At 34.4% G+C, this 27,106-nt stretch overlaps 1 protein-coding gene across 2 annotated transcripts in view; it reads right to left on the bottom strand.

Moving 5' to 3' along the window:
- LRP12 (LDL receptor related protein 12) overlaps positions 1-27,106 on the bottom strand; it is a 69,266-nt gene that overhangs the window by 28,180 nt on the left and 13,980 nt on the right. Inside the window, exon 2 of one of the 2 annotated variants that reach the window (XM_019750652.3) lies at positions 9,842-9,898. The exons of the other annotated variant lie outside the window; for it this stretch is intronic. Within the exon in view, the coding sequence (XP_019606211.1) occupies positions 9,842-9,898 (57 nt within the window). The remainder of the gene's footprint in view (positions 1-9,841; positions 9,899-27,106) is intronic. 2 annotated transcript variants of the gene reach the window in all.

Here is a 27,106-nt window from a genome sequence, read left to right as displayed (position 1 = left end):
AATATTTTAGCTACTTTTTGACTAGTTCTTCAATGAGAATTAGTTTACATATAACTGACAAATAGAAGAATCTTGTCAGCATAATGAAAAGCTGTAAGATTTTATTCCCAGCATGTTAATGATTTGAAGCAACCCGAAGCAAGAGTTTTCATAGTTTAAGAAAAATATAAAAACCCTACAGAAGGGCCTTCCATTATTGCAAGTGGTTACTTTACTGACTTAAAGAACTGCTTGACTTTCCTCTATACTGAGCTGTCTTGGCAGGCTGCAGGTACAGATGGAGAGGTGAAGACATTTCCTCACTATAAAAATAAAATAAACAAAACACTCAGTTGATGAAATACATCACTTGAGTTATATTTTCAGTTTTGATTAAATTGGTCTCCACTACATGCAATTGTCTTCAAGGAAGAAGTATGAACCCTGGAGTTTATAGCAAAGTCTGGCTTGATTCTCGGTATGTCAGGGGATATTTGACTGTGCTAGAGTGCGGACTGGTATTGTTAGAGCTATACTTACAAAGCTCCGTATCTGTAAGTGATGTGTACCAACACTACTCTTACCATAAACCCTGTTAGGGTTTGATTTTGCAGAATGTGAGATTTTCAGGAACATATACATGGCATTATGGCAGATATGACTATATTTTAGTTTTTCTTCATATAACTTTCTTAATACATCTCTTAATAGCCAATATCAACTTTTTGTTCTGGGGATACAAACATCTACAAAAAACATGTCTATGTAATTTACTTTGGTCAGTATCTTTAGATATAAACAAACATTCAAATATTTTGGATGATTTTCTATATATACACTTTTCATTAATTTCCCATGTCTATAAATAGAAACTCCCAAACTAAAGGGGTTCTAAATATTCATTCAAAATATGACAATTTTTAATTTGGACAGCATCTTGATAGTATGTAGTGATTAGGTTATCTGATCCCAAAAAGCCTATTTAATTCATAGTGAGTCTAGTATACACAACATCTGAAATGAAAAATAAAAGCAAATGGGATTATTATAATGCTAGTGGTTAAGCTGCACCAAAAGACTAAACTAAATACATACAATTTTTAATTTGTTATGTTGACGGTTAGAAAGGGAGAATTAACTAAAGAATTAATTAGGTATAGATTCATTAATGGAGCTTCTTAATAAGATTTTGGTATCAGTTTCCAGCTTAAAATACAAAGATCTCACTGCATAGTTTAGAAAACGGGGCAACACGGATTGAGAAATACTCAAGACTTCTCTGTATTTATCCTGATACTATTTCAATATTCCCACAGAAAAGCAAATAACTATGATTTTAAAACTAGATTACTAAGCCATGCTATTATCTTTAAAGCAACCATTCAAAAAGTAAATAAATAAGAACTGTTCAACAACCTTCATTTTAGAGGACATATGGAAAGGGAGAGGATGACTTCAAAAGTGTCAAATCAACTTCCCTTGAATTTCAGGTTTCGTGGTTTTAAAGCCTAAAAACTGAGGTATGCAAGAAAATTTATGATTAGAGCTGAACTACTTGTAAAAGAAAAAGTACCAATTCCTGTTCTACATATGAAGAACTGGGTTATTTTCAAAACTGACAAGGGTTGACACCTTACAACTAAAAAAGTAGTTGAGACTAAAAGTGACATGAAGTTTTTGTGCCTTTGGTTTTAATAAATCACAAAACCGAAATGTAAGTAAAAATCAGCTATGCTTATGACTACCTAGGTACATGAGATACACATGAAAAGCACAAAAGAGCATGAAGAGAATTCATGCTCTCATGGAAACTGTAGTTTTGTAATAATGAGATATGCTGTTTAAGTGAATCTAAGAAACATAAACAGTTATGAGAGCATACAAGACAATATAGTCCTCAATGATATACTGTATAAAATAATTTTAAGCAATGTATCATATAGGTATGTGGTAATATTAACAAAAACAAAGGCCCACAACAACAAAAAACACCCTACATTATGCAAGTATAGAACAGGGTTTACTTAACATAGGAGTTCTTTCATACAATAGAATAGAGCCAGAGTAAAGAGCACATTCCAAATTAGAAGAATTTAATGATTAAATTCCATAGACACCAGTTAGGCCAAGGTAGGCTATTACAGAAGGAAGTGATATGATCCAAATACTTTGTAAAGATTACTTTGTGGTGCTAGAACCTGTGCGAAAGAGAAATTGATGAGGTAAGGAGATCAGTTAAAAAGCAAGTACAGAAGATTATCTACTTGTAAAATTTTATTTTATGAAAGTTTTCACTATGGAACAAAACTTTTTCACCCTGTTCATAAGCGAAGGACGGCATGTACAGTCAATGGGGGTCACTACCATTTGGTATCTTGTTTTTCAGAGTACAGATGTTTTATAAACATTAAGCCCATCGTGGCTGATACACATAAAAACAATTCCAAATGTTGAAAATACTAGTAAGAACGGTTTGATTCTAATGGAAAGAAAGATACTTTAAAAAAAATTTTTCCAAAAACAAAAAAAAAATCAGTAAGCAAATGGTGACTGTGAACGGCCATATGGGATGAGAATGATTCTGAAGGTTAACAAGTGAATCATGCAAAACATGGAAAATTTTGTACCTACGCAAGCAATAAAAGGCACACTGACACACAAAAATTAGAATATGTAGTTAGATGATGAATATAAAAACCAGATGCCTACTGTCTCACTGTTAATTTAGGAGAAGGGTAGCAGTTTGAAAACTTAAAGGCTAAGAATGGCGCACAGTGCTAACTGTGATGAGATTTCTGTTGCAAGTCAGAAGTTTTTAGTTCACACCGTGGGTTCAAGGCCTGCGACTTAATCAAAGTGAGGAGTACATGGTCAGGTCTGGGATCCCATTGCTGCTGCTAACATTAGTACAACACGTTAGGTACTTCCTTTTTTTGTCTTTTCTCATTTAATTCTTAGTATTATTATCCTCATTTAACAGATTAGGAAAAAAATGGAAGCACAGAGAAATTCAGTAATTTTCCTAAGGTCACAAAAAAGCTACTAAGTGTCACAACTGGGACTGGAACCCAGGCAATTGGCTTCAGAACCTGCACTCTTATCACTAAGGCACACCACCACCCACTAGGGGGCTCCCTAAAACAGCTGGAATAATTATCTGGAGGGTTGAGGGGGGCTGCCTCCATAGAATTGCAATAAAGATAAAAGTGGTCTATTTTGGAAAAAAGATCTCTTGGTCCTATATCAACACAGAGAGAAAAGAAACAGAATCTAAAATACAGAGGAGGAGGTTATACTTAGCTTTAAAGCTTCTAAAGACTGGTTCCTTTTTGCTACAAATCTACATAGGGACTGCAGGCAGGACTGAACTGCTTCTCAGTCTCTTTGGAATTCATTTAAAAACCTTTATAAACAGCATTCTAGAACCTACCTTTAATAATAAAAATGTACACGTATACATTAGTTATAGGTAAGATGATTAGGGCATGGGGTAGAATAGCAGCAATAAGGGGACACAGTGAAAGCTGAGGGAGAAATTTCAAAGGCAAAGAAGAGAGAAGGGGGAAAAGGAGAGAAGACTAAGTGACTAATGAAAGGTGGAAGTGTTCTGAAAGATGGTTAATACTGAACCGACAGTCCGAGTTTAGAAAGCAAGCATGCTGAGTATGAAGTCTGTGGGCCACTGAGAACACTGGGCAAGTGATCAAGTGAGTGTCAGAATCTGCGGGATGAATGAAGTTCAAGTACAAGAGCAGTTCTTTGTCAGACTGTCACATATGACACAGCTCAGCCCTGTAACCTCAACAGGAAACACAAGAAGCCCATGGTAGGAAGAAACTACTTCCATTTGAAAGCCCTCTTCTTGCTTATACCTAGTGTCTTGATTTTTTTTGACCCTTTGTTGTTCAGACTCCTTGAACAGGTTTTTTGACCACCTGAACCTGAGCTGAGCTCTGTCATAGTGAAAATGTCAGGACAGTGAACACAATGAGGATGGAAAGAGCTGCAAGGAGACAGAGAATATGAGTAGTATTCCCTAAGAATTCGCCAAATTTCATTCTAATTTTTTCAAGTAGTCAGAAAACTGAAATTCTCCTTTTATGAAAACAATCATAGCACATTTAAAATATTCAATGCAAGCAGAAAAACGTATTAATCTACCACTCACACTGGGGACCCTCTCTCATTAAGACCTATTACCAGAAATCATACATTTCTACTGCAAGCAGAAAATCCTACATCCAGCTGCTTATGGTTAAATGACTACTCATCTGCATTAGCACAGTTACTTAAGAACAAATGCAGCAATATTTATTATCATTTATTCCTCTTATTCTTAGTAATTTTTTTTTTTAAGGACCAAAATATTTCACTTGACTATTAGCTCTAATCAAGGCAGGTTAATTCCTTGGTTCCTTGAAGGTCACTAAAGTCCAGAAGAAACAAACAAACAAACAAATCATAATCAGGGGCTACATGGCAGTTAAATAAAATATTTAAAAAGTCAAGAGGCACAAAATATGGAAAAATAGAAAAAAACATAGCTTTTTTAGTTCCAATAGGGTCACAGCATAGTATGAATAAAGTAGGAGAATATTCTTAATAACTATCTAACCAACTTTACCCTAAAATTTCTAAGGAGTAAGAATAGTTTTAAATTTTGCTAGCAAAGCACAAGATAAGATGAATGTGGAAGATTCAACCTTTTATACTTTTTAAGGGCACAAAAGGGCGATTTTTTCCTGAAAGGGCATAAAACTATTGATATGGTACATATGTTTTCCAATTTTAAGCACTACAAAAGACAAAAATGCTAAGCAAGCTACTATTTCTATTTCCTGAATGGGAAAATTATTAATTTTTGCAGTTTACTGTGATTCTTGCTGGAAAAAGACGAGGTAAGGCCGAAATCAGCACCTGAGCAAAGATGAATTGGCCTTGGGGCCCATAATTTTCTAAGCTACCTCTACCAGCTTTGACATAATTTTTACAATATTCACATCTTCTTCTGAGACTGTTCTAGTCTTCCTGTCTCTGTCAAGGGGGACACCCAGAAATAAACATAGTACTCAGAGTGTGTTTAAGTGAAGAGTAAAGAACTGTCATCTACTTTGTTCTGAATACTGTACTTCTATTAGGGCAGTTTAAGATAAAAATCACCCCTATCTTTTATCCGGTCCAGTTTGCTTACCTGTAAGTGACTGACTTTTGAACAATAGTTGCATAGTATCTCCAATTCAAATTCATGCCTTAACAAAATTACAAATATTTAATATGCTATCACACTAAAGAATTATTCTCAAAGTGAAAAAGGATTATTCTCAAAGTGATGGAGTAGACAAGAAAATGTTAAATGCTTGAATGCAACTTGTTTTTATATCTTCACTGGAGCTGTCCCATTCAGTCCAGTGGATGGATGAATTTCACTTCCACCATCTAAGCATCGCACATTTTTGTTACATTACAACCTGTTCTGTCTGTGGTCCCAGTACTTACATTTACTGTTCTAATGCTGAGTTTACTTACTGTTTATTACAATAATGTAATATAAAATTATAATGCATAATAATCTTGTTATAAATATATAATTGTTCAATAAATATTTGATACTACATGAAATGTTATGATTATATAATACACAAACATGCTTCACATAAAATATGTTATTGTATAATAAAACATTATAAATCAGGTTTAATTACATAGTACATATTATTACACATAGAAGTATGGTGTATAAAAATTATAATTCAACCACTACTTTTCTTTCTAAAACTTAAGGGAGTACTCTACACTAAAAGCTTAAGTGTCTTATAAATGAACTCTCTGAAGGCAGGCAATGCCTTTAAAATTAATAATATCTTAAACTAATGTGTGTGATCTTTTAAAAAAAAATGTACTCAGTCTTATATTCTCTACTCACTTTCTTTACTTGAAGGATAATTTCTTGGGTTCACACTATGTTCTTTTACATTCTGAAATCCTAAAAATCCTAATGAATTCATTGTCACCCAAAATATAATAAGCTTTCTTTCCCCTCTTCAGCTGAAACATGGCTAAAAGACACTGTATAATGCTGGTCAAAAGAACTGGTGAAATTCTTTTTAGCAAGTTTAGCCAGAGGTACAAGTATTTGATTGAATAACTGAAAACAACATTAAAACCGCATAAGAAAGATACAAAGGACCACTTGGATTTGCTGTTTTATTCATGTAACTTTTCTATATTTAAAAAATAATTATAAACTGCTCTCAAATAACTACAGTTTATTTCCTTTTAGATTCTGTATTTGAAAGATCTGAAAATTCTAGGATAAGAAAAGTGTTATCGGACTCAATGTTCTTCCAGGAAAACTTCACAATATCACGTTATTACAGTCCCTAAGCCTAAAACTGTGGTTAAAACAAAAGCCATTCTATTACAGTGTTCTACGCTATTGCAAACTGTTGCTAACTAATCTGTCGTAAGCAAATTCATTACAATTTAGAAAATAATATAGCCTAATTTAAAAGGCTACAACTTAAATCATTAGTTTTAAAGGTTTATAGGATCAGCAGTGTCCTCCCTTGAGTACTAGAAGAGGAACTATAAAATGCAAATACACACCAGCAAGAAAGGGTGATATATTCTGATGGAATAAAGTAAGAACAGTACTTAACAACTACTTGAAGTCTACTTTATATATTCTGCTAATTCTGTTAATATGAACAAGGCTTCAAAGAAACTTCCTAAATTGATATTTTCTTTCTCAGCTCTCAGAAACGTCAGCTTTGCCTGGCAAAAAGTCTAAGTCAAATGTAGACTCAAGATCAAGCTAACTGACCTCAGACAGAGCTTTCAGCGATGCGTGTTATAAGGTATGAACATTCAGAAGCTGTGTTATTGGCGAATTGGAAATAACGTGTTAATCCTCATATGCAAAAACTTTATACTTGAGAAAGTACCAAGCTCCAACATCTGTTCCTATTGGCAACCAGAAAATCTTTTTTTAAATTTCAGGGTAGTTTTTGCCTAATCATAAGGAAAAGCCAATCTCATTTTCTTATTCTTTGCAATATTACAACTCCAGGCTATGAATCAAAAAGAGTTCCATTTCTCAACAGTTTTGGGGAAATAAAAGTTTGGGACTTTAATAGAAACATGGCAAGAAAAAGGTTAACAGGAAAAACACGATCATACCCAATGTAAGTGCTCTCATACACTGCAGATAGCTATGTAAATTGGTATAATCCTTTTTGAAAGCAATCTGTCAAAAGATTTCTAGTCATTAAATTATTTATGATCTTTGATACAGTAATTCCACTTCTAGAAATCTATACTAAAGAAATAGTCTTAGAAATAAAAAAGGGTTATATATATATATATATATATATATATATATATATGCCTTGAAATAAGATGCATACTAAGGGGACCCCACTGGAAACAATCCATTGATATGTTTAAGAACATTACAATACAGACAGTTGAGGAAAATTTTATATAGGTATTAAAATAATGGTTATAAAAATGTCTTCTATAATGTGTTAAATAGAAAGGGCAGGAGATAAAATTAAAAATTCAAACACATATACAATTATTTTTAAGGTATGGACAGAAAAGGAGAAAGAAATTAAAATACTATTATTAATTGTACTAAGAATGCAGGGTTAATGGGTGATTTTCTTAATCTTTTTGCTTTTTCCAGTTTTTCTAAATGTTTGCTGAAATGTTTATAATGAATAAGTAGAATTTGTAAAAACAAGTAAAAAACTTGATTTGAAAGTAATCAAGAGTAGGCAAGGCATAATTATTTCTAGAATTATCCTGATTGAAACAAATATCACAGATCAGAGTAAAATTCAGTACAGATACGTTTTAAAAATCAAATATATTTGTTTAATGTGTGCAAAGGTTTTGTTACAAACTAATTTGACCTAAAAATGTTTCAGATGAGCAGTAATTTAGCTATTTAAAAAATTTAGACCTTTAAAAAAAGAACATGAGATACTTAATTCAGACATTAAAATACCCTTCCTACTCTCTCATACGTGCAGTTAAATTACTTGGCTGTTTCTGGGATATAACTGCATAATGATTTCCACATATTATTAGATCTATAAAACACCATTTGTCTTTTCTTCTTTATTTTATAAATGAAAGCAGATTTATAATTCCAGACAATGAAAAATTCTAAACTAAAAAAAAGCATAAAAAATAAGATTTATCCAATAATTTTTCCCATTATACTGTTACTAGATGTATGTACTTTTTGATAGTTTACATTTTCTTATGCCAATACCTGCAGCATAAGAACCAGCAAAAGGACAAAGAGTTCTCTCTCCTAGCAAAGATTTGAGGAGGATACTGTAGAATATTAGAAATAGAAACAAATTATCCCATACTTAAGAACCAGAAATATATTTTTATATGTTTATTCATTGGAATTTTGTGGGAATTATTCATTTTTACTTGCTGGTCTCAAGAGAAAGCAAGTCCTCCATTTGGAGTTTCCTCCAAAGGTTAGTTCTCCATTTAGACCAGCACTGAAGGAGCTTTCATTTTAACTGAGGACACAAGGAATTCAGAAGGCTTATACTACAGCAAGCATTACATCCTCCATAGCTCCACATTAGCCAAAGAAAAACTGCCACGAAACTGTGTATTCAAAAGCAGCTTTTGAAACAGCATTCATTTATTTTTTTAGTGGTATAATTGGAATAGATTTCATTATTATTCTTCTCTTTCCACAGAAGGAAAATTTTATGAGAACAATTTTCAGGAAAAACAATAAACCATTAATAAGGTTTCACAGACCTCTGAAATTAAATATTTTTATTGTTGCATAAATACATTTAATTAAAACACACGTTGTTATGGGTTGAACTGTGTCACTCCCAAAGCTCTTAAGTTAAAGTCCTAACCCCCAGTACCTCAGAATGTGACTGGATTTGAAGATCAGGTCTTTAATGCGATAATTAAATTAAAATAAGGTGATGTGGGTGGGCCCTAATCCAATATGACTGGTGAAGAGATTAGGATACAGATAAAAAATCAGGCATAAACAAAAGAGGAAACTTTCAGTTTTGCTTCATATGAGAAAAAAATAATCCAATTACAAGGTGACATGAAGAAATCAGAGTACAATGACAAATATACTAAGTGCAATTTTTTTAATCACACAAAACATAAAAATACAGGGCAATCTTAAAGTAATAGTAAGAAACTCTATGTTAGTATATGCAAAAATAAAGTATTTTGCTTTCCTAGTCATTATAGTAGATACAGCAAAAATGGTAACAAAGCTGTGGAAGTCAGTACGAATGACAATTTTAATAGTGATGGGCCTTTAAGTAATTAAGTTATAAAAGTTTAGATGAGTGGAAAAGATACATTTACCTCAACGAGTCTATGAATTTTATGGACACAAATATGTTGGATTGCTTTTTAATAGCATATAAATTGTACACTCACGTACACCAGCTTTATGTGGAGTAGTGCTCTAATCTAAAAATCAACCAAAATATTTAATTTCTAAGGCTCAAATGCTACATTCAAAGTTACATTTTAATAAATTTCATTTCATGTAATTTTGTAAAGAAAATACTAATTCAACTTGAGCTAACTTCTCTTGGTTCAATGTTTGCATGAAAAATAATTATGCAGTCCATTTGGAAAAGTATAATCAATCCATGGGCATGCAAGTATCAGTTTTATCTTATGAGAATTTCTCCATGTTCCAGTTACTTCATTCCTTATTACATGCTGCAAAAAGCAGTAATAATTTTTATAGCCAAATATCACTTCGTAAGATACCAGGTGGCTTTCAATATTTACCCTATAAGTCATGCATGAAATTTAAACATTACAAAAAATGACTTACCAGTTGACACTCCTGAAATATGCACATTTTCAGAATGTTCTGCAAGAGCACCATTTCCTAAAATTAAACATAATGAATAAACTAATTTCCAAGATAAAAATTTATAAAAAATTTTCAGATTCTCTCTTTAAAAGGAAAACAACTACAAAGAGCTACCGGTAATATTCAGAAACTAAAGTCTCTTAATCTTCAAAACAATAGGTTGAGACCCAAAATTTAGTAGTAGCAAGGAAAACAAAACATTTTGGAAATCACAATGATGTAGTATAATATATAAAGGTCAAATATACAGATCTGATTAAAACCAGAAAGAATTTTCTATCAATAGTCAAAAGAGAACTCCATACTACTAGAAAAGAGAGAATCATGTAATTATAAAAAATAGTATTCCTCCAAGAGCATGCTCAATCACACCACAATGTGCTTACTGCTAGGGTCACACATCTTGGTACTTCATAAAAAAAAAATGGCTTGCATTGTCTCTTTCAACCTTTTCTTATCACCAATTTTAACAGTTTTAAGACCAGGGGCAGAATTATTTCCTATTTTGGTAGCTCCTGATTTTCTATACCTCCTATTGCAAAGCTGAGCAACTGGAACCATTCAAATAACTTACCGAACTGAGTACGTATCACCTAATAAAAAAAAGTGCTTTTAAAAAGACTCCCACTCAAAGCAGTAAGGATATTTACTCCTTCAACTTAACGTGAACAGTGTCCCTTCAGGTATTCTTTTTAATTTTTTTAATTCGATTTTATTAAAATGATTTCCATCTACCTCTGTTCTTTCTTTTCTTGTACAAATAGTTTATCTTCACTTCTAAAGTTTTGTCTCTCTCCACCCATTAGGTCAATTTAGCATCACAACAGCTCAGGAATCCAGCTGACAGAGAAAGAACTCTCCTTGGAGTGAGGTAGGGAAGAAAACAAGGTGGGAGAAGCTTAGAGGACTAAAAGCAGAATTGTTCTCAACCATCACACTTTTTTTCCTAGAGAAAGTAGCAAATATTGTAATTAATAACTTTTCTTTAACAACCATCACACGTTTACGATCACCTGTTATTGTATAGCATCTGCACTAGGCTCTAGGAGAGCAGAATCTGTGTTTATTTGGCTCAACACGGCACAGTTCCTGGAACAGAGCAGGTGCTCACAGAGTTGAATGAATAGATGAGGTCATGATGAGTAAATGAGATCACGCCAATTAAACACTTGATACAGTGCCTGGCACATAGCACGGAAAGAGGTATTCATTTTGTAACTGTGTAAAATGTAGTATTATTACTACTAAAGAATAAAAGTGATAAAACAACATTTGCAGTTCATGACAGCTATATCCTTCAAAATGAAGTGCTTCCCCTCCATAAAGAAACGGTGGATATGATGACATATGTGTAAACCATATTTAGTACACCAATAAATCTGATTGTAGTTATTTAAGTACATTAATACCACATAAGCCATAATTTATTTTTTCCAGCAACATTAATGCTAATTACTAGAAAGCCCCCATCTATTTCTTTAATGTACACAATTTACAAAAATTGGCAGCATAAACAAAATGATATAAGAAACTGATTCAATAAAACAACTAACAAGATTTGCTAAAAGTTAGTACAAACTGCGTAAACCTTTGCTACTCAAAAGCAGAGCAGCAGCAGTACTGGTGACATCAGGAGCTTAAGAGAAATGCAGACTCTCAGGTCCTGCCTCAGATGCTTGAATCATCAACATTTTACCAAGATCTTCCCCCACCCTCAGTGATTCACATCCTAATGAACATTTCAGAGGGGCTGGCGTAAACATTCTAGTACTTCTATATTAAACAGCTACAATTACAGCTGTATAATTTTGTGACCCTGAGGTTTCCGATATCCTTAAGGAAGCATATTAAATTATCCTTAGGAGAGTTTGAATATTAGATACATTTTATACATTATTTTTCTCCAATTCAATAAACAGAATAAAGAGGCAGAAGGAAAACAGCAGCGTACAGTAGTATTTAAGACTGTGACTGCTGGACTAAATCGCTAGGATTCTAATACCAGCTCCACCATTACTTCACGTGCAATTGGGGCAAGTTACCTAACCTCTTTGTGTCTTAATTTCCCCTCTAAAATGGAGAAGATACTACCTATCTTACAGGGCTCAGTGGAATTATTTATAACAACAAAAAGAAGAATTTAATCTCAATCTCAATCAGTATGCAAATGAATATAGCCTTATAAAAATATTCAATAAAATATTTCTGTATATATTAACTTGGAAAGATACGCACACTAAGTTAAATATGCTTCAGAATAACATCATCTTCATTTTAACTTTAACTTTATGATTTAATTTTTATTAATAACTTTAAAATGATGTATATAGTTAATATGCATGTGTTTACGTAAGTGTAAGGTATATGTATGTATATAAAGTGTATGTATGTACATGTATGTATATACACTTATGTTTGTACGTATATGACTCCAAGTGTGTATAGAAATAGCGGAAGAAGACCTCTGGAACTGGAATTAGAGAAGAAGACCTCTTTTGTGTATTTCAGCATTGAGGGAATTTTTTTATAACAGGTGTGGGCTTCTTTAAAAATTTTATTCGTATTACACACACAAAAAAAGTGAGGAGAATATAGTTCATTTCCCACCATTCTAAATAACACAAGTCTCATATTGTGCAAAATATTATAAAATATTTCAATTTCAGAACAGAATTAATGATTTTTAAAACTAATAAACAATACCTTAAAACATAAAACATGATACTGCTAATATCCCATACACTTACCGTAACTTAAAAACAATACTACACAGAAATAAAAAAAAAAAAATCAATAATAATTTCTGTTAACATCAAATAACCAACCCTTCTTGGGTTACATTAGATATTTCTTATTCTGAGTATCATTTGAAATGGCTACATAATTTAGGTGTATTGACATTCTAAAAAGCATTTTTACAAATATGCCACTTACATAACACAATTATTTTCATGTTATAAGCAGACAGCAGCCCCCCAACTTGCTTCCTGGATACAAAACTAATTACTTTCTCCCTAATGCACCTCCTCCAATCCCTGAGAGAAGAGGACCCATACATATGAAGATACACACACACACCACCACCTCCCTTACTGTGTCTCCAGTACAGCCATGTTAGACATTCTTGCAGAAGTCACCCTTTAGAAGTAGCATATGCTGGAAAAAACATAGTTTTATAAAACATTACTTCCGTAACTATACATTAGCAGCTGACTAAATAGTTAATGGACCACATAATTAACTAGAACTCCTAAAAAACTGTTTTCAAATAAGAAAGTTTCATTACCACCTAAGTCAGGAAATAATTTTTTATGACAAATTTTTTTTTAGTCTCACTAATCAAATGCCAAAGGTGATCGATCAAGCATCCCCCTTTATTCTTCTTCTTGCCAAGGTTTTGTAGTTTCTGACTGCAATGCAAGAGAAAGACTCTTCCAAAAGAGATACTGTTTTAGGAAAAGAGATCAGAGGGCATTGAGTTTGAGCTCTGGAACCAGACTCCCCAGAATCAAACCCAGCTCTACTACTTATTTAGTTATAAACTTAATTAAATACATCTCCTAACATTTGGTTTACTCACCTGAATAATCAGGATGTCATCACTAACAGAATGTCTAAATTTATGATCTTTGCATCCCTAATGCTTTGTATCTTTATTTGTTTTTTATATAAGAACTAAAGTTCTTCAAGAATAGCTAACAAATACAGCTAAAATTTGATAGATATATACCAGCCAACTCCTAAGTGCCTTACAAGTCTTCCCTCTGCTCATCCTTAAAACAGTTCACTTGGGGCGGCCGGATGGCTCAGCTGGTTAGAGCACCAGCTCCGAACAACAGGGTTGCCAGTTCGATTCCCACATGGGCTAGTGAGCTGCGCCCTCCACAACTAGACTAAAGACAATGAGCTGCTGCTGAGCTTCCGGAGGGGCAGTTGGACGGCTCAGTTAGTTAGAGAGCGAGCTTTTAACAAGGCTGCCGGTTCAATTCCCACAAGGGATGGTGGGCTGCGCCCCCTGCAACTAAAGATTGAAAACGGCCACTGGACTTGGAACTGAGCTGTGCCCTTCACAACTAGAAGGAAGGACAACGACTTGGAGCTGATGAGCCCTGGAGAAACACACTGTTCCCTCATATTCCCCAAAATAAAATAAAAAACACACACACACAAAACAGTTCATTTTACAGACAAGACTAAAGCTTCTAGCACTTAGTAATATTTTCAAAGAGCTAGTAATCGGATTCATTGAAAATTCAAATCTACAATCATTAAGAAATTGATGTTCCTAACTTTTAAAAAAAGAATTCAGGTTCTATAACAATTTCCATGACATTAAGAAGTCTGTGTTCCTTACTTTTTTTTTTTTTTTAAATAAAGAATTCAGACATGAATGTAATTCTTGCTTATTGAAGAAATAGTATATTTAACTTTCGGACTTAAAACCCACTTGCCATAGCTATTCCAATCTGTATGAGGGAAAATCATTGGTTCAAAAGTTAGTAAGTGGCAGTTTTCAAGTAATTTATATGCTTAGCATCCTACAATCTCATTTCCACTGTGCAGTGAGAACAGTAATCAAACATAAATACTCATGTACATACAGAGGGTGCCAAAAAATGTATACACATTTTAAGAAAACTATTAAAATTGCAATGCTCAATACAGAACATCAAGGGTAATACAATGATAGCTCTGATGGCTATTCCAGAAAAAAAGTTCTAAAATCGCTTTGAAGGGTGGACTAGGCACTGGCGTCAGTGCACAGCTTCCCAAGGGGAGTACTTCGCAGGTGACCATAGTGATATTCAGCAATGAGGAATGTAACACTTTTTCTAGAATGAGTTAGCGAACTTAATTGTCCAACCTCATGGTTCTTACCAAATCCATAAGGCTTACAGATTTATTTCCTCTCCTAGGTATTCATAAACCACTTCTTTTATTCTCTATTTATAATCTTCCTTGGGTCATTATCACTAATTGTTGGTTTGTGGAATCCTCATCCCTCCCACCTTTTTTGGAAAAATCAAAATTGCATTTCCTCATTCCAGTCATCTATCTGACTTTTCTTCCCTCCTCTCAGTCCTTGGAAGTATAATGGTACCTAAGTCAGAACTCAAAGTTCTTTAGAACACCTCAATGAACTCCTATTATCTTTGCAGCAATGTCCTTCAAGGTTTTCAGAAATTTTCACTCTTATCCTTTCAGTCTGAAAAGCACATATGACAGAAAGGACATAGACATCTACCAGTATTACACCACCTATCCAAGCTACAGCTCTATATAACTTTCTGTTATTCTTTACCCTGTATGTTCCAATGACCATTTTATTGTCCTTGGTGTTTTGCTCAAATCAAACATGAGTTTTCACTATCTTAGTAATATTTACAATTCATCCCGGGTTAAATATCCTTTCTTTGTTGTGAATATATTCTTAATGAATCTGAAGTCATTGAGCAACCTCTTGATTTCTTTAGGTTTCTCTGCAGTTCATTGTTTTTTGGGATTGTTTGTGATTTTAATAACCAGAAATTATTTTTGAGATCTTGACCTCCTTGGATTCTCTTTCCAGATTCTTAATGTTGTGAAGACATATTAATATTTTTTTCTAAATTAATTTTGAATCTATTGGTCTTAAATTCTGTGCCCAATCTCTCCCTTCCCCTCTCCTAAAATTCACATATATATATATATATATATATATATATATATATATATATATATATCTCAAAGTCCTAACCCCTAGTGGGACTATATTTGGAGATAGGGCTTTTCAGGGGTAATTAAGATTAAAGGAAATCATAAGGGAGGGAATCTAATCTGATAAGACTGCTTTTCTTAAGAGATAGCAGAGATCGCTCTTTCCACCTGTGCAGAGGTCATGTGAGGACCAGCCAGAAGGACACTACAAGCCAGGAAGAGAAACTCATTAGAAACCAACCTCGAAGGCACCTTGATCTTGAGACTTCTAACATCCAGAACTGAGAAAATAAATTGGCATTGTTTAAGCCAGACTGCGGTATTTTGTTATGGCAGCCCTAGCAAACTAACACACAGCTGGACCAAGATATTAGGTTGGTGCAAAAGTGACTGTGGTTTAAAAGGTTAAAAAAAAAAAAATTATAAAAACCGCAATTACCTTTGCACCAGCCTAATACTTGTGAATCCTTTGAAAATGTATGAAAAATTCAGTATATTCTTTTGAAGAGACGCTCTACAGTGTCTAACAAATACCTATAATGAAATGTTTTGTGTAAAGAAAGGTTAAAAAACCCCTGGGAAATAGAGTTTATTTTCCTGCTTTATTTAATTACTGGTATTCTAAAAGTATTATTCTACAGCTTTTTAATTGCAGCCGTTCATTATGGATTTAATAGACTTTTATGAACCGGCCTGAACTACCTGCCATTTAAAATAATAGTAACGATCATTTATAACATTACTCTTTTGGAAATATACATTCTAATTTTCAAACCACATTCTTAATAGACATTTAAGAATGTTCGGTGTTTTTATATGTTTTGGCTTCCTGTAGTATTGTTATAAGATTTTACGTTTGAAATAAAATATACACCCAAATATACACAAGTACACACACACACAAATTTGCTGTCACTCATATATTTTATTCTCATTTAAGGAAACACTAAGCATATTTTCTTCTTGATGTATATTAAACTTCATAGCTTATTACTGAACAGTAGGTAATCAGGTTGTTGATTACATTACAACATTTCTGGAAAGTGACCAGTGGCCTGCTTTACTAAAATGATATATCAGGCATAGTACCCAAACAGATGTACAGTGGTACCTCGGTTTTCGAACGTAATCTGTTCCAGAAGACGGTTCAAGTTCTGAAATGTTGGAAAACAGCTGACATCTAGGCCTCAGGATCTTGCACTCAGTGGAAGCCGCATGACATGTTCGACTTCCGAGGCATGTTTGAAAACCGAAGCATTTACTTCCGGGTTTACGGTGTTTGTAAAGCAAAATGTTCGTCAATGGAGACGTTCAAAAACCAAGGTACCACTGTATATGGTCAGCTTAGTACAGGAGAAAAGTGTAACAGACAAATAAAGGTAGTTTTTCTTTATCCTTTTCTTGTTTCCCAACAGGCAAAATCTTTCACAGTGTGAGGGCCCATGATTCGGGCTGGGAAGGGATAGGAGAAACCTGGCGATGAAAATATTGGATATCTTTGATATCAACTCTGTTTTAATAGCTGATGAAAGTGAACTACAGAGAGAAAGGAAAGGCAGTTACTTTTTTTCAAAAATCAGCACTTTGTGGTATAATTTACATGCAAAAAAGTCATCAATTCCAAGCATAAAGTCTGATGAGTTCTAACAAATGCATACAGCTCTGGGATCACCATTACAATCAAGACACACATTTCTATCACCCAAACAACTCTCTGGGTTCCTCTGTAGTCAATCCCCGTCCCACACTCCTAAAGCCAGACAACTACTCATCAGTCAACATTTATAATCATTACGCATTGTACTGAACTCATGATGTACTATTTAATCTTCCTCCTAAAGTCATAAGAATACTCTTATGCCTAAGGTATGGATGAGGAAACAGACTCAGGTTAAGTAAACCAATGACCCAAAACTCTTTAACTAGTAAGTGGAAGGGATGGGCTCAAATCCAGACCTATCTAACTCCAACATTAAAAACTGAGAGCTTCACCTAGAAATACTCAATTTCTTGGCTTCCCTTGAAAAAAATTTATTATGCATATATGCAAATATTCTGAGCTGATCTCTTTTAGGAGAGGTACGCATTTTCAACCTCATTATCTTTTCCTGTCATTCCGACACTGACACCAGGTTCTCTTCATTTGTGTTACCTACATGGTCTTTGTCAGCATTTGAATTTGCGACCTCTGGTGTATTTTGTGAGTCCAAGTTACACATGTAGAAAAATGAAAGACAACAAACTATTAACACTGTACTAGTCCTACCCCTTTTCCCCATCCCTAAGATAGGAAGAAGAGACAGACATGATTAGCTATGGTTCTTGATACATTTCTATAATGTTTGACTTATTAAAGTATACACTACTTTTGTAAGTTAATTCATGTGAATTGAATATTATGTACTAAACGCTACTCTAAAAAAATTAACACAACATAAAATTCTATAGCCACATAATTTGAAGTTTTTCTTTATAAGATTATAAATAAAAATGAAAAGTGATATTTTTTCTTAATATTATTGACAAAATGGTGTTAAGTACTATCATTTAATATAAATACGAAAGCATATTCATTATCCTCTTCTATAGCAACAGGTCACCTTAAAAAGTGTTTTTATACATGAGATTCAATATAGAGAAGACTATCGTGTGGCTACCAATTTCCTATTCTTGCTGACATCACTGACGCTATGATGTTTATGTACAAACTAATGTAAACAGATAGAAAGTGTTGGCTTTTGTAGTAACAACAAAGATAAACGATCCTTAACGTATTAGACTGCGGAAAATAGCCTTTTAGAGGTAACATTAGAAAGAAAGTAGAATTTAAAAATCAGTCACCATTTAAATTTTAAAGTATACTTTCAACAATACTAAAATTACTCAATTGTTAAAGTCATAGTCAATACCATTTGTAGATTTGTTTTTCTTGACATTAACCCTGTTTCTTTTTTCACATCAAATATCTACTGTTGTCTTTTCCTACCTTTATCATTTATGAAACATGGAACAGTAAGTAGTTTGTTTCTACTTCTAGTAATATCTATGATCAGAGAACATGAAATTATAAGGAGTAATTATTTACTTGATAGTGAAAACTGTTCTCAAGTTTATCAAAGATTCTATCATGAGCCAAGGACACACAGTAAGTTTAAAATTAACATCTCTCTGGATCCTGGAGTCATTCATTAGCCCCTCTCTCCTTCCCCTCCAGACCTTCCGCTTCTAGTTCCTTGTCTACTCTTGATATATTCAGGTCTTTCTCACCCATAAAAGAAAACTTCTTGCCAGCATACCTCCATGTTTCTGCTTTTCTATCTTGGTCTTTCTTTTTTCAGTTAAACTTTTTGAAAGCGTCTACACTCACAAATGGAGCTTCCTTACATATCATTTGCTCCTGAACTTGCCTCAGGTTTTGAACACATTCGCTCTGCCTGGAAGAGTCCAGTGCATTGCCATTACTCACTGGCATAACTCCTTCAGCTCAGGCAATAGATCTCCATCCATCTCAGGATGAATTAGGAGTCCTCCTTAGTGTTCCCACATCAAATTAGTACTGAGTTATGAGCATATTACCACCACAGTCCTGATCATCCTGTTTTGAGTTATTAATTTAACTGCCCATCTTCCACACCAAAGTTTGAGTGTCTTCAAGGGCAAAGAAAGTCTTTCCTTCCTTTCTTTGTTCTCTCCTTTTCCCTTTCTCCCTTTTTCTTTTTCACTCTCTCTCCCTGCCTTCCTATTTCCCAGCAACAATCTCCCAGTTTCTGACAGAGATCTCAGTAAATGTTTGTTCATTTAATGAGCCAAAATTTCCAGACTTTGTAATTAATTTAAGCATGAAACACCCTTTCTATAATTAACAATTTGGTTTCATGTTACCATTTGCTTGGAGGGTAAGAAAAAGGAAAAGGATGGAAAAATATAAAGAGGAAGATAAGCATGCCTTTATTAGAGAATGAAATTAGAAAACCACAGGGGAAAGAGAGATTTCAGATCCAACTAGTCCTTCAAGCTGTAAAATATTTGGTAAACGACTAATCAAATCTCTTGAGCAGCTTCAGTCTTTAGATTGAAAGACCCAACTATGTTTAAGCTTTAGCAACTAGTTGGGAAAGGGGGGGAAACACCAAGCCAAGGACATGCTGCATTTTACCATTTTTGATGTTCAATGACTCCTGGGTTCTTAACAGCTTACAGCCCACCAATTTAATAAATATATCTAAAGAATTCTTTTTTTCTCCAAGCACATGGCTAGCTTTTCACTTACCTCTACTGAAGCTCATCTCATAACTTTCCTGCTCTTTCACAGAATGTTAAAATAGTATCTTGCAGTTTATCCTGTCAACTTGACATTTTGCTATTAAAACATAACACATGAAGTTGAGGATGGTGCTTTTTCACATAACTTTAAGAAAATTACCCAATGTAACATATCCCTACAATATAGGTATGTTTCCCCAAGTGCATAAGAGAAATATTGACAGACATTCATTCTCTTACCTAAGTACAATGCTACTGCTTTTCTAAAAATATTAATAATTCTTGATATCATTTAATATAGCCAGGCCATAGTCAGATTTTCTTGGGTGTCCCATAAAGGTCTTTCTATAGCTACCTTATTTGAAGCAAGATCCAAAGTGAGTCTCAATGTTTCTTTTGGTTGGTGTGTTTAAGTCTCTCTTAACCTACAATAGTACCTTGTTTCCCCTACTGCTGACTTGTTACAGAAGCCAGGTCAGTTATCCTGTAAAAGGTCCATATTCTGTGGTATCAATTCCGTTAGGTGTCACTGAACTTTGTGTTCATCTAGCTCAAGGGTCATAAAACTTTTTCTGCAAAAAGGCCAGACAGTAAGTATTTTAGGCTTTGTAAGCCATGTGGTCTCTGCTGCAACCACTCAACTCTGCCACTGTTGCATGAAAGCAACCACAAATAATACTTAAATGCATCAGAGTAGCTGTTTCAATAAAACACAGAACAAAAAAAAACACCCCAAACCAGGAAGGAGGCTGGATTTGGCTCAGGAGCAACAGTTTGCCAAGCCCTGTTCTAGAAGCTTGATTTGACACAGGTTCAACATTTTTGGCTGGAATACTTCAGAGCCTGTGCTGTATGTTTTATATGTCTCACAGAACGAGGCACATGTTTTCTGCTTGCCCTACTTTTCGTTAAGACTGAGGTTAATCAATAGGTCCAAGTAGGGCAGCCTAAACCTTCCACTGCAAAGTGCCCATGTGACCATTTGTCTAATAGTTTCATTAGATGGAACTAAGGATCATGGCCTGAATAAATTATTTCATCACGGAAAAACTGTTTTCTAATCCTGCAATGCTTTATACATTCATTAAGTGAAATTCTGCAAAGAACTTTCTCTCAACCAGTATTACCTGCTTACCCTGAAACACAGTTCATACAGAAAAAGAGAGGATAAATGCTTAATTCTTTTCTGATAATTGCTTATTTACAGAGTATAAAGTTAGTGCCCTATTTTTCACCACTGGTATCCAGCAACTGGTGGTGGTGGCATGTTTTTTATTGTAAGTCTGTTGTTATGAACCAAGGAGATTTCTATATTCAGTGAATTTCAACCAACTGTCTTCAATGCTCTTTCTGACACCTAAGTTCCCTCCTCTTTGGCCAATGGGAACCCTTTAATATAAAGGCCTCTGTGTCCTTCTGGCTTAAACCACTAGTCTTTAAGAGTTTCCTTGCTTTCTGATGCAATAGAATGTCCCAGGCATATCTTTTGTATTTTCTACCCAAAACTGGATGTAGCCATTCATCCACGACCCTGAATCAATGAAGATTGTTAACATTTCACTGATAAAGGTATAAAAAGATATATAATCTTAGATTCCACGGGCAAAAGCTTAAAGTAGTATCTTCTTTCTGGAAAACAAACCCTGCCTCTAATTGAGTGACCTTAAGAAGTTATTTAATACCTCTATGGCTTAGTTTTTTGTAACATGAAGTTAAAATAGGACCCATCTCATAGTTTAACATAAAGATTAAACTCATTTATATAAAAATTTATATAGGTAATTTATTTATATAGATTTATTAAATTTATATATTTATATATAAAACATTTAAAGCAATGACTAACATATGGTAAGCACTTAATAAAAATCAAGTATTAATTTTATTTTTATTAAGAGCTTTGAAAATAGTCTAGCCTTTGACCCAATAAGTCTACATTTTTTCTCAATCATAAAGAAAATAATAAACAATTAAGATAAAAAGTAATAAAAGCATGTTAATTACAGTATTTATAAATGTGAACAAAACTATAAACAATCTAATGTTCAACATTATAGAAATAGTTTATGAAGAAAAAGTGATAGAAAAAAATGCCCAAGACATGTCAAGTAATATAAATAAACCCACCAGCCAAAGATGACCATTTCTACTAGTCAAGTATGAATGCTCATTTCATTACACCCTAAACAGTTTTATTTTTATGTCTTTATTGAACATTTTGAACACTTAATAGAACTGTTTGATTTTTACATATTTACTAAATTAGCATGTGGTATTTATTTGCATTTCAGATAATTTTTATTTCTAATTTGATTAGCCATCCAATTACTGCTTCTATAATTATCTTTTGTCCATTTACAGAATAAAATTAACATTTTATGTAGAAAATATTTGCATGTTATTTAATAATCTCACAACAAACCTTGAGGATAGGTAGCACAAAATCCAATAATCCAGCTGTAGCGACGGAGTCTCAGAGAGCAGTTTCCAGACTCTTGGATTCACGTGGAAAGGCGCTAGCTAGGTTATTAGATGGCCATCAGCTGTAACCAGTTAGCCATTAGCTACTAATATAACTGCCGTGGCTATGCTGGCAAGGGGGTTGGCAGAGAAGTGGACGGCGGATTGCAGATCGTATGGCTCCTGCTCCCTGTGTCTCCAACCCAGCCGCCAGCGAGAATATAGTGGTATGACTCCCCTATCTATGGCTCCGTGGGTGTTCCTTTTCGACCTCACCATATTCTGTGTACACCCACCAAGGGTAGGACCAGAGACCCTTCTTGCATCTTGCCATTTAGAAATCTCAATTAATGGCAAATCAAAATTAATTCAGGAAACATTAATGATCTGGCATCTGTGGCTCATCTATCAGTGTCACAGGTGTGGGGACAGAGTCCCAGAGAGCAGTTTCCAGGCTCTCGGCCTCACGTGGAAAGGTGCTGGCTCAGGTAGTAGATCGCCGTCAGCTGTAACCAGTTAGCCATTAGCCACTAATATAACTGCCATGGCTACGCTAGCAGGCGCAGTGGTAGAGAAGAGGACGACAGATTGCGGCTAACAAGTGCAGTTAGCAAGCAGGTTGTGGATTGTGGATCGTGTTGATCCTACTTCCTGTGTCTCACCCGGCCGCCAGTGAGATTGGGGTGCAGGAAGACACCTCGTTGGGGTACTGGTGGATGTTTGCTTTTGTGTCTTGACCAGCCTGTATCGAGAATATAGTGGTGTGAGCCCCCTATCCCTGGCTGTGTTCCCTGTTTGGCCTCGCCACATTCTGCGTTCTTATGTGGGAGCGGGAGCTGAGTCCCTGCATGACAACAAGCAGCTGAGTTCTAGGACTGAATTTAAAAGAGCAAATGTATCAAGAATTAATTGGTTTGCATATAAACTACACTGAGTTTAGGGAGATCTTTAAGTAAAACTCCCAAGAAGCAGTGCAGTGTCATGGCTAAGAGCACAGATTCTAGAGCCGTGCTCTCTGGGCCCACATCCCAGCTCCTGTGCTAAGTACGCAGCCTTGGCTTCTCTGTGTCTCAGGTTCCCTGTCTGTAAAATGGAAATAATAATAACACTATCTAGACTGATAGGGTTGTTATGAGAAGAAAAGGCGTGTGTATATAAAATACATAGGAGGTGTGATCAAGAAATACGGTGAATGCTGCTGCCAAAGGCCATCCAGGTGATGTTTGACCTTGATGGAATTGTGCGAGCTGAGTTTGTACCCAGGAACACTACGGTGAACTCTGAATATCATAAGGGCTTATTAGAGCATTGAAGAAATGATGTGTATAGAAAACGGCCTGAGAAATGGGCAAACGGTTTCATCCTCCATCATGACAACACTCCGTGTCACACATCGCTTCAGGTACGGCAATTCCTGTCAAATAAAAACATTGTAGTGTATCCTCATCCACCTTATTCACAGGACCTGGCACCGTGCAACTTCTGGCTCTTCCCCAAAGTCAAAATGACCATGAAAGGAAAACATGTTGAATCGATTTAGGACATCGAGGCAGCCATGACCGCACAACTAAAGACACTCAGGAAAGAGGACTTCCAGAACTGCTTCAGAAAGTGGCAAGAACGGTGTGTTTGGAGTGAGGGGGAGTATTTTGAGGGGGGATTAATGGCAATGTCTCTTTTACTGTAATAATTATTTTAAATTTAAACATTCACCCTATTGTATCACACTTCGTATATACACATATGCACATGTACATACACAGTGATTAGAACACTGCCTAGCACATAGTAACTGCTATGTGTTAACTACTGTTCCAAAAATGAGTTTATAAAATCAGTCCCTCCTTGTCTCTTTTACTTCATATAGCATAGCTTGCTATTAAAATACTGTATTGTATTGTGACCATGTCAAAATATATACACTTTAATTAGCCATGAACAATTTGGGTGATCAAGGTACAATTTTTAAAAAAGTGCTCCTATTGATATGCCAGATATGACGGCTATGAAAAGGGGGGAGGGGAGACAATCAATATAGGTCACATATACCACAAGACCACAGCAGTGCTTCTCAGATTTGAGTATAAAACAGATCAGCTGGTGATCTTGTTAAAATGGAGATTCTAATTCAGTATTTGGGGCAGGGCCTGAGTAGTGCCCAATACTAACAAGGATTCTACCATTTCTAACCATTTCTAACAAGCACCATTTCTAAGAGGTACCCAGCTAGTTTAAGAACAGCACTATTAGGGCTCATAAATGTGCTCTAAGGAGTTCTGGAATGATATGCTATCATATACAAAATTATCTGAAAATGTCTTATGTAGATTTTCTGAGGCAAGAAACTATAGTTCTTATCTTACGCTCAGGGGTGGGGGTGAGAGTATGGAAAGGGCAGGTAGAGAGTAAGAATTCACAGGAAAGGTGAGAAAGACATAAATCAGTTCCACAACTAATTGGAAAAAAAGAATTGTCATTATAAAAAAGGAGAATTATTTGTAAATGACAAATATTTTATATTTGTCCAGTAGATAATTATAACTTAGAAGAATAAACAGAAGAATCTTTAAATTCTAGAAAACACAGGATATAAAATAAAGAGACTAAAAAGATAAAGCTAAAATGTCTAATATTCACTTAATAGGCATTCTAAAAGTAGAGAACGTACAGGATAAAAGACAGTTAAAACACATATGTATTTTAGAAAAATGTTTTTAGAATATACATCTAGATATATTCAGATGAAATACCCACCAGTACCAAACAATAATATCTGAAGATATAGATATAAACACATACTGGTGAAAACTGTAAACTCCAAAGATGGAAAGAAAATTATTATACACTTCCAAAGGAACAAAGATATGAGAACCAAAATGGCAACTGAAGTTACAAGATGACATAAAGTAACATACACAGAATTCTGAACAGAAAATATTGGAAACTGGAGTTCTATACCCAGTCAAACCATTATTTAAATATGAAGGCAAGCTAAAGAAACATTTTCAGTTGTGTCCACTAAGAATATATACAACCAATACATATTTTTTACTGAGGGAAAGAGAGGTAAGAGAGAAGAAACAATTGAAAAATGTACTTTACCAAAACAAAAAAAAAATCAATCTAATTAAAGACTTCAAGAAAAATAACACAGCACAAAGAAACAAAGGGAGAGAGAGAACATTTAGTAAATCAAAATAATTGTTGAGAATGGGGACATAAATTTTAATGTAATTAATTTTGGGAAGTATTTTAATACATTCTTTAGCCTTACTATGTAAAATTTCAAACATGCACAAAATAGAACAGTATAGTAGATCCCCAGGTATCATCTTGCCATCCTCCCTGCTTCAACAGTAATAGCATGCTTTAACAATGTTTTAAAGGTATTATACATAAAAGCAAAGTTGTTCACTCTTGCCACTTCTATTCAACTCTGTTTTGAAGGTCCTAGCCAGAGCAATTAGAGCAAGAAAAAAATAATGAAAGGTATCTGTATCTGAAAGGAAGAATTAAAACGTCTCTGTTTGCAGATGTAACATAATCGTAGAATTTTCTAAAATTCTAAGGAATCCACACAAGCAAAAAGACTCAGAGCTAATACACAGGTTCAGCAAGGTTGTAGAATATTTTTAAAAATTGTATTCCTATACTCTAACAATGAAAATCTAAAAATCAAATTAAGAAAACAATTACATGTACCATAGCACACACACACAAAAGAATTTAACGAAAGAAATGGAAAACTTACACTCTGAAACTACAAAACATTGTTGAAAGAAATTAAAAAAGGCCTATATAAGTGGAAAGTCATCATATGCTGACGAATCAGAAGGACTAAAATTGGCAGGATAGCAATACTCCCCAAATTGATCTACAGACTCAATGTAATACCTACAAATCCCAACTGCTTGTTTCCTAAAATTTACAAACTAATCCTAAAATTCATTCAGAAATTCAAGGAATCCAGAATAGCAAAGGAACAAATTTGGAGGGTTCTCATTTCTGGTTTCAAAACTTACTACAAAGCTACAGTAATGAAGGCACTGGTGTAGGACAGGCAGATAATGCCTATGGATTGTAGACAGGCATACAGAACTGAGAGTACAGAAATAATCCCTTACATTTATAGTCCACTGATTTTCAGCAAGAGTGCTGGGGTAATTCAATAGGGAAAGAATAATCATTTCATCAAATTGTGATGAGACAACTGGTTACCCACATGCAAAAAAAAGGAATTTTGACCCCCTACCTCATACTGTATGTAACAATTAACTTAAAATGTACCAGACTTAAATACAAGCACATAAACTATAAAACTCTCAGAAGAAAACATAAGAATTAATTTTCATGACCTTGAATTAGGAAATGGATTCTATAGATATGACACCAAAGCACATGCAACAAAAGAAAACAAGAGGTAATACAGACTGTCTCAAATAAAAAAACATTTATGCTTCAAAGGACACCATTAAGAAAGTGAAAAGTCAAACTACAGAATGGGAAAAAATATTTGTGAATCATGTATCTATCTGATAAAGGGTTAATATGCACAATATGTAAAGAACTTTTACAAGCCAACAAGCAAAGGATAAATAATCCAAACACTTAAAAAATGAGCAAAGAATGTGACTAGACATTTCTCCAAAGAACATACACAGATGGCCAATAAACACATGAAAAGCAGCTCAACATCATTATTTGTTAGGGAAATGCAAATCAAAATCACAAGGAGATACCACTTCACATGTGCTACAACATGCATGAACCATGAAAACACTGTGTTAGGTGAAAGAAGCCAGA

Source organism: Rhinolophus sinicus, chromosome 6 (assembly GCF_057876585.1).
Source record: "Rhinolophus sinicus isolate RSI-liver-muscle chromosome 6, RSI-T2T, whole genome shotgun sequence".
Lineage (NCBI taxonomy): Eukaryota > Metazoa > Chordata > Mammalia > Chiroptera > Rhinolophidae > Rhinolophus > Rhinolophus sinicus.
The sequence above is the reverse complement of the archived record's forward strand: the minus strand, read 5'-3'. Positions and strand labels throughout refer to the sequence as shown.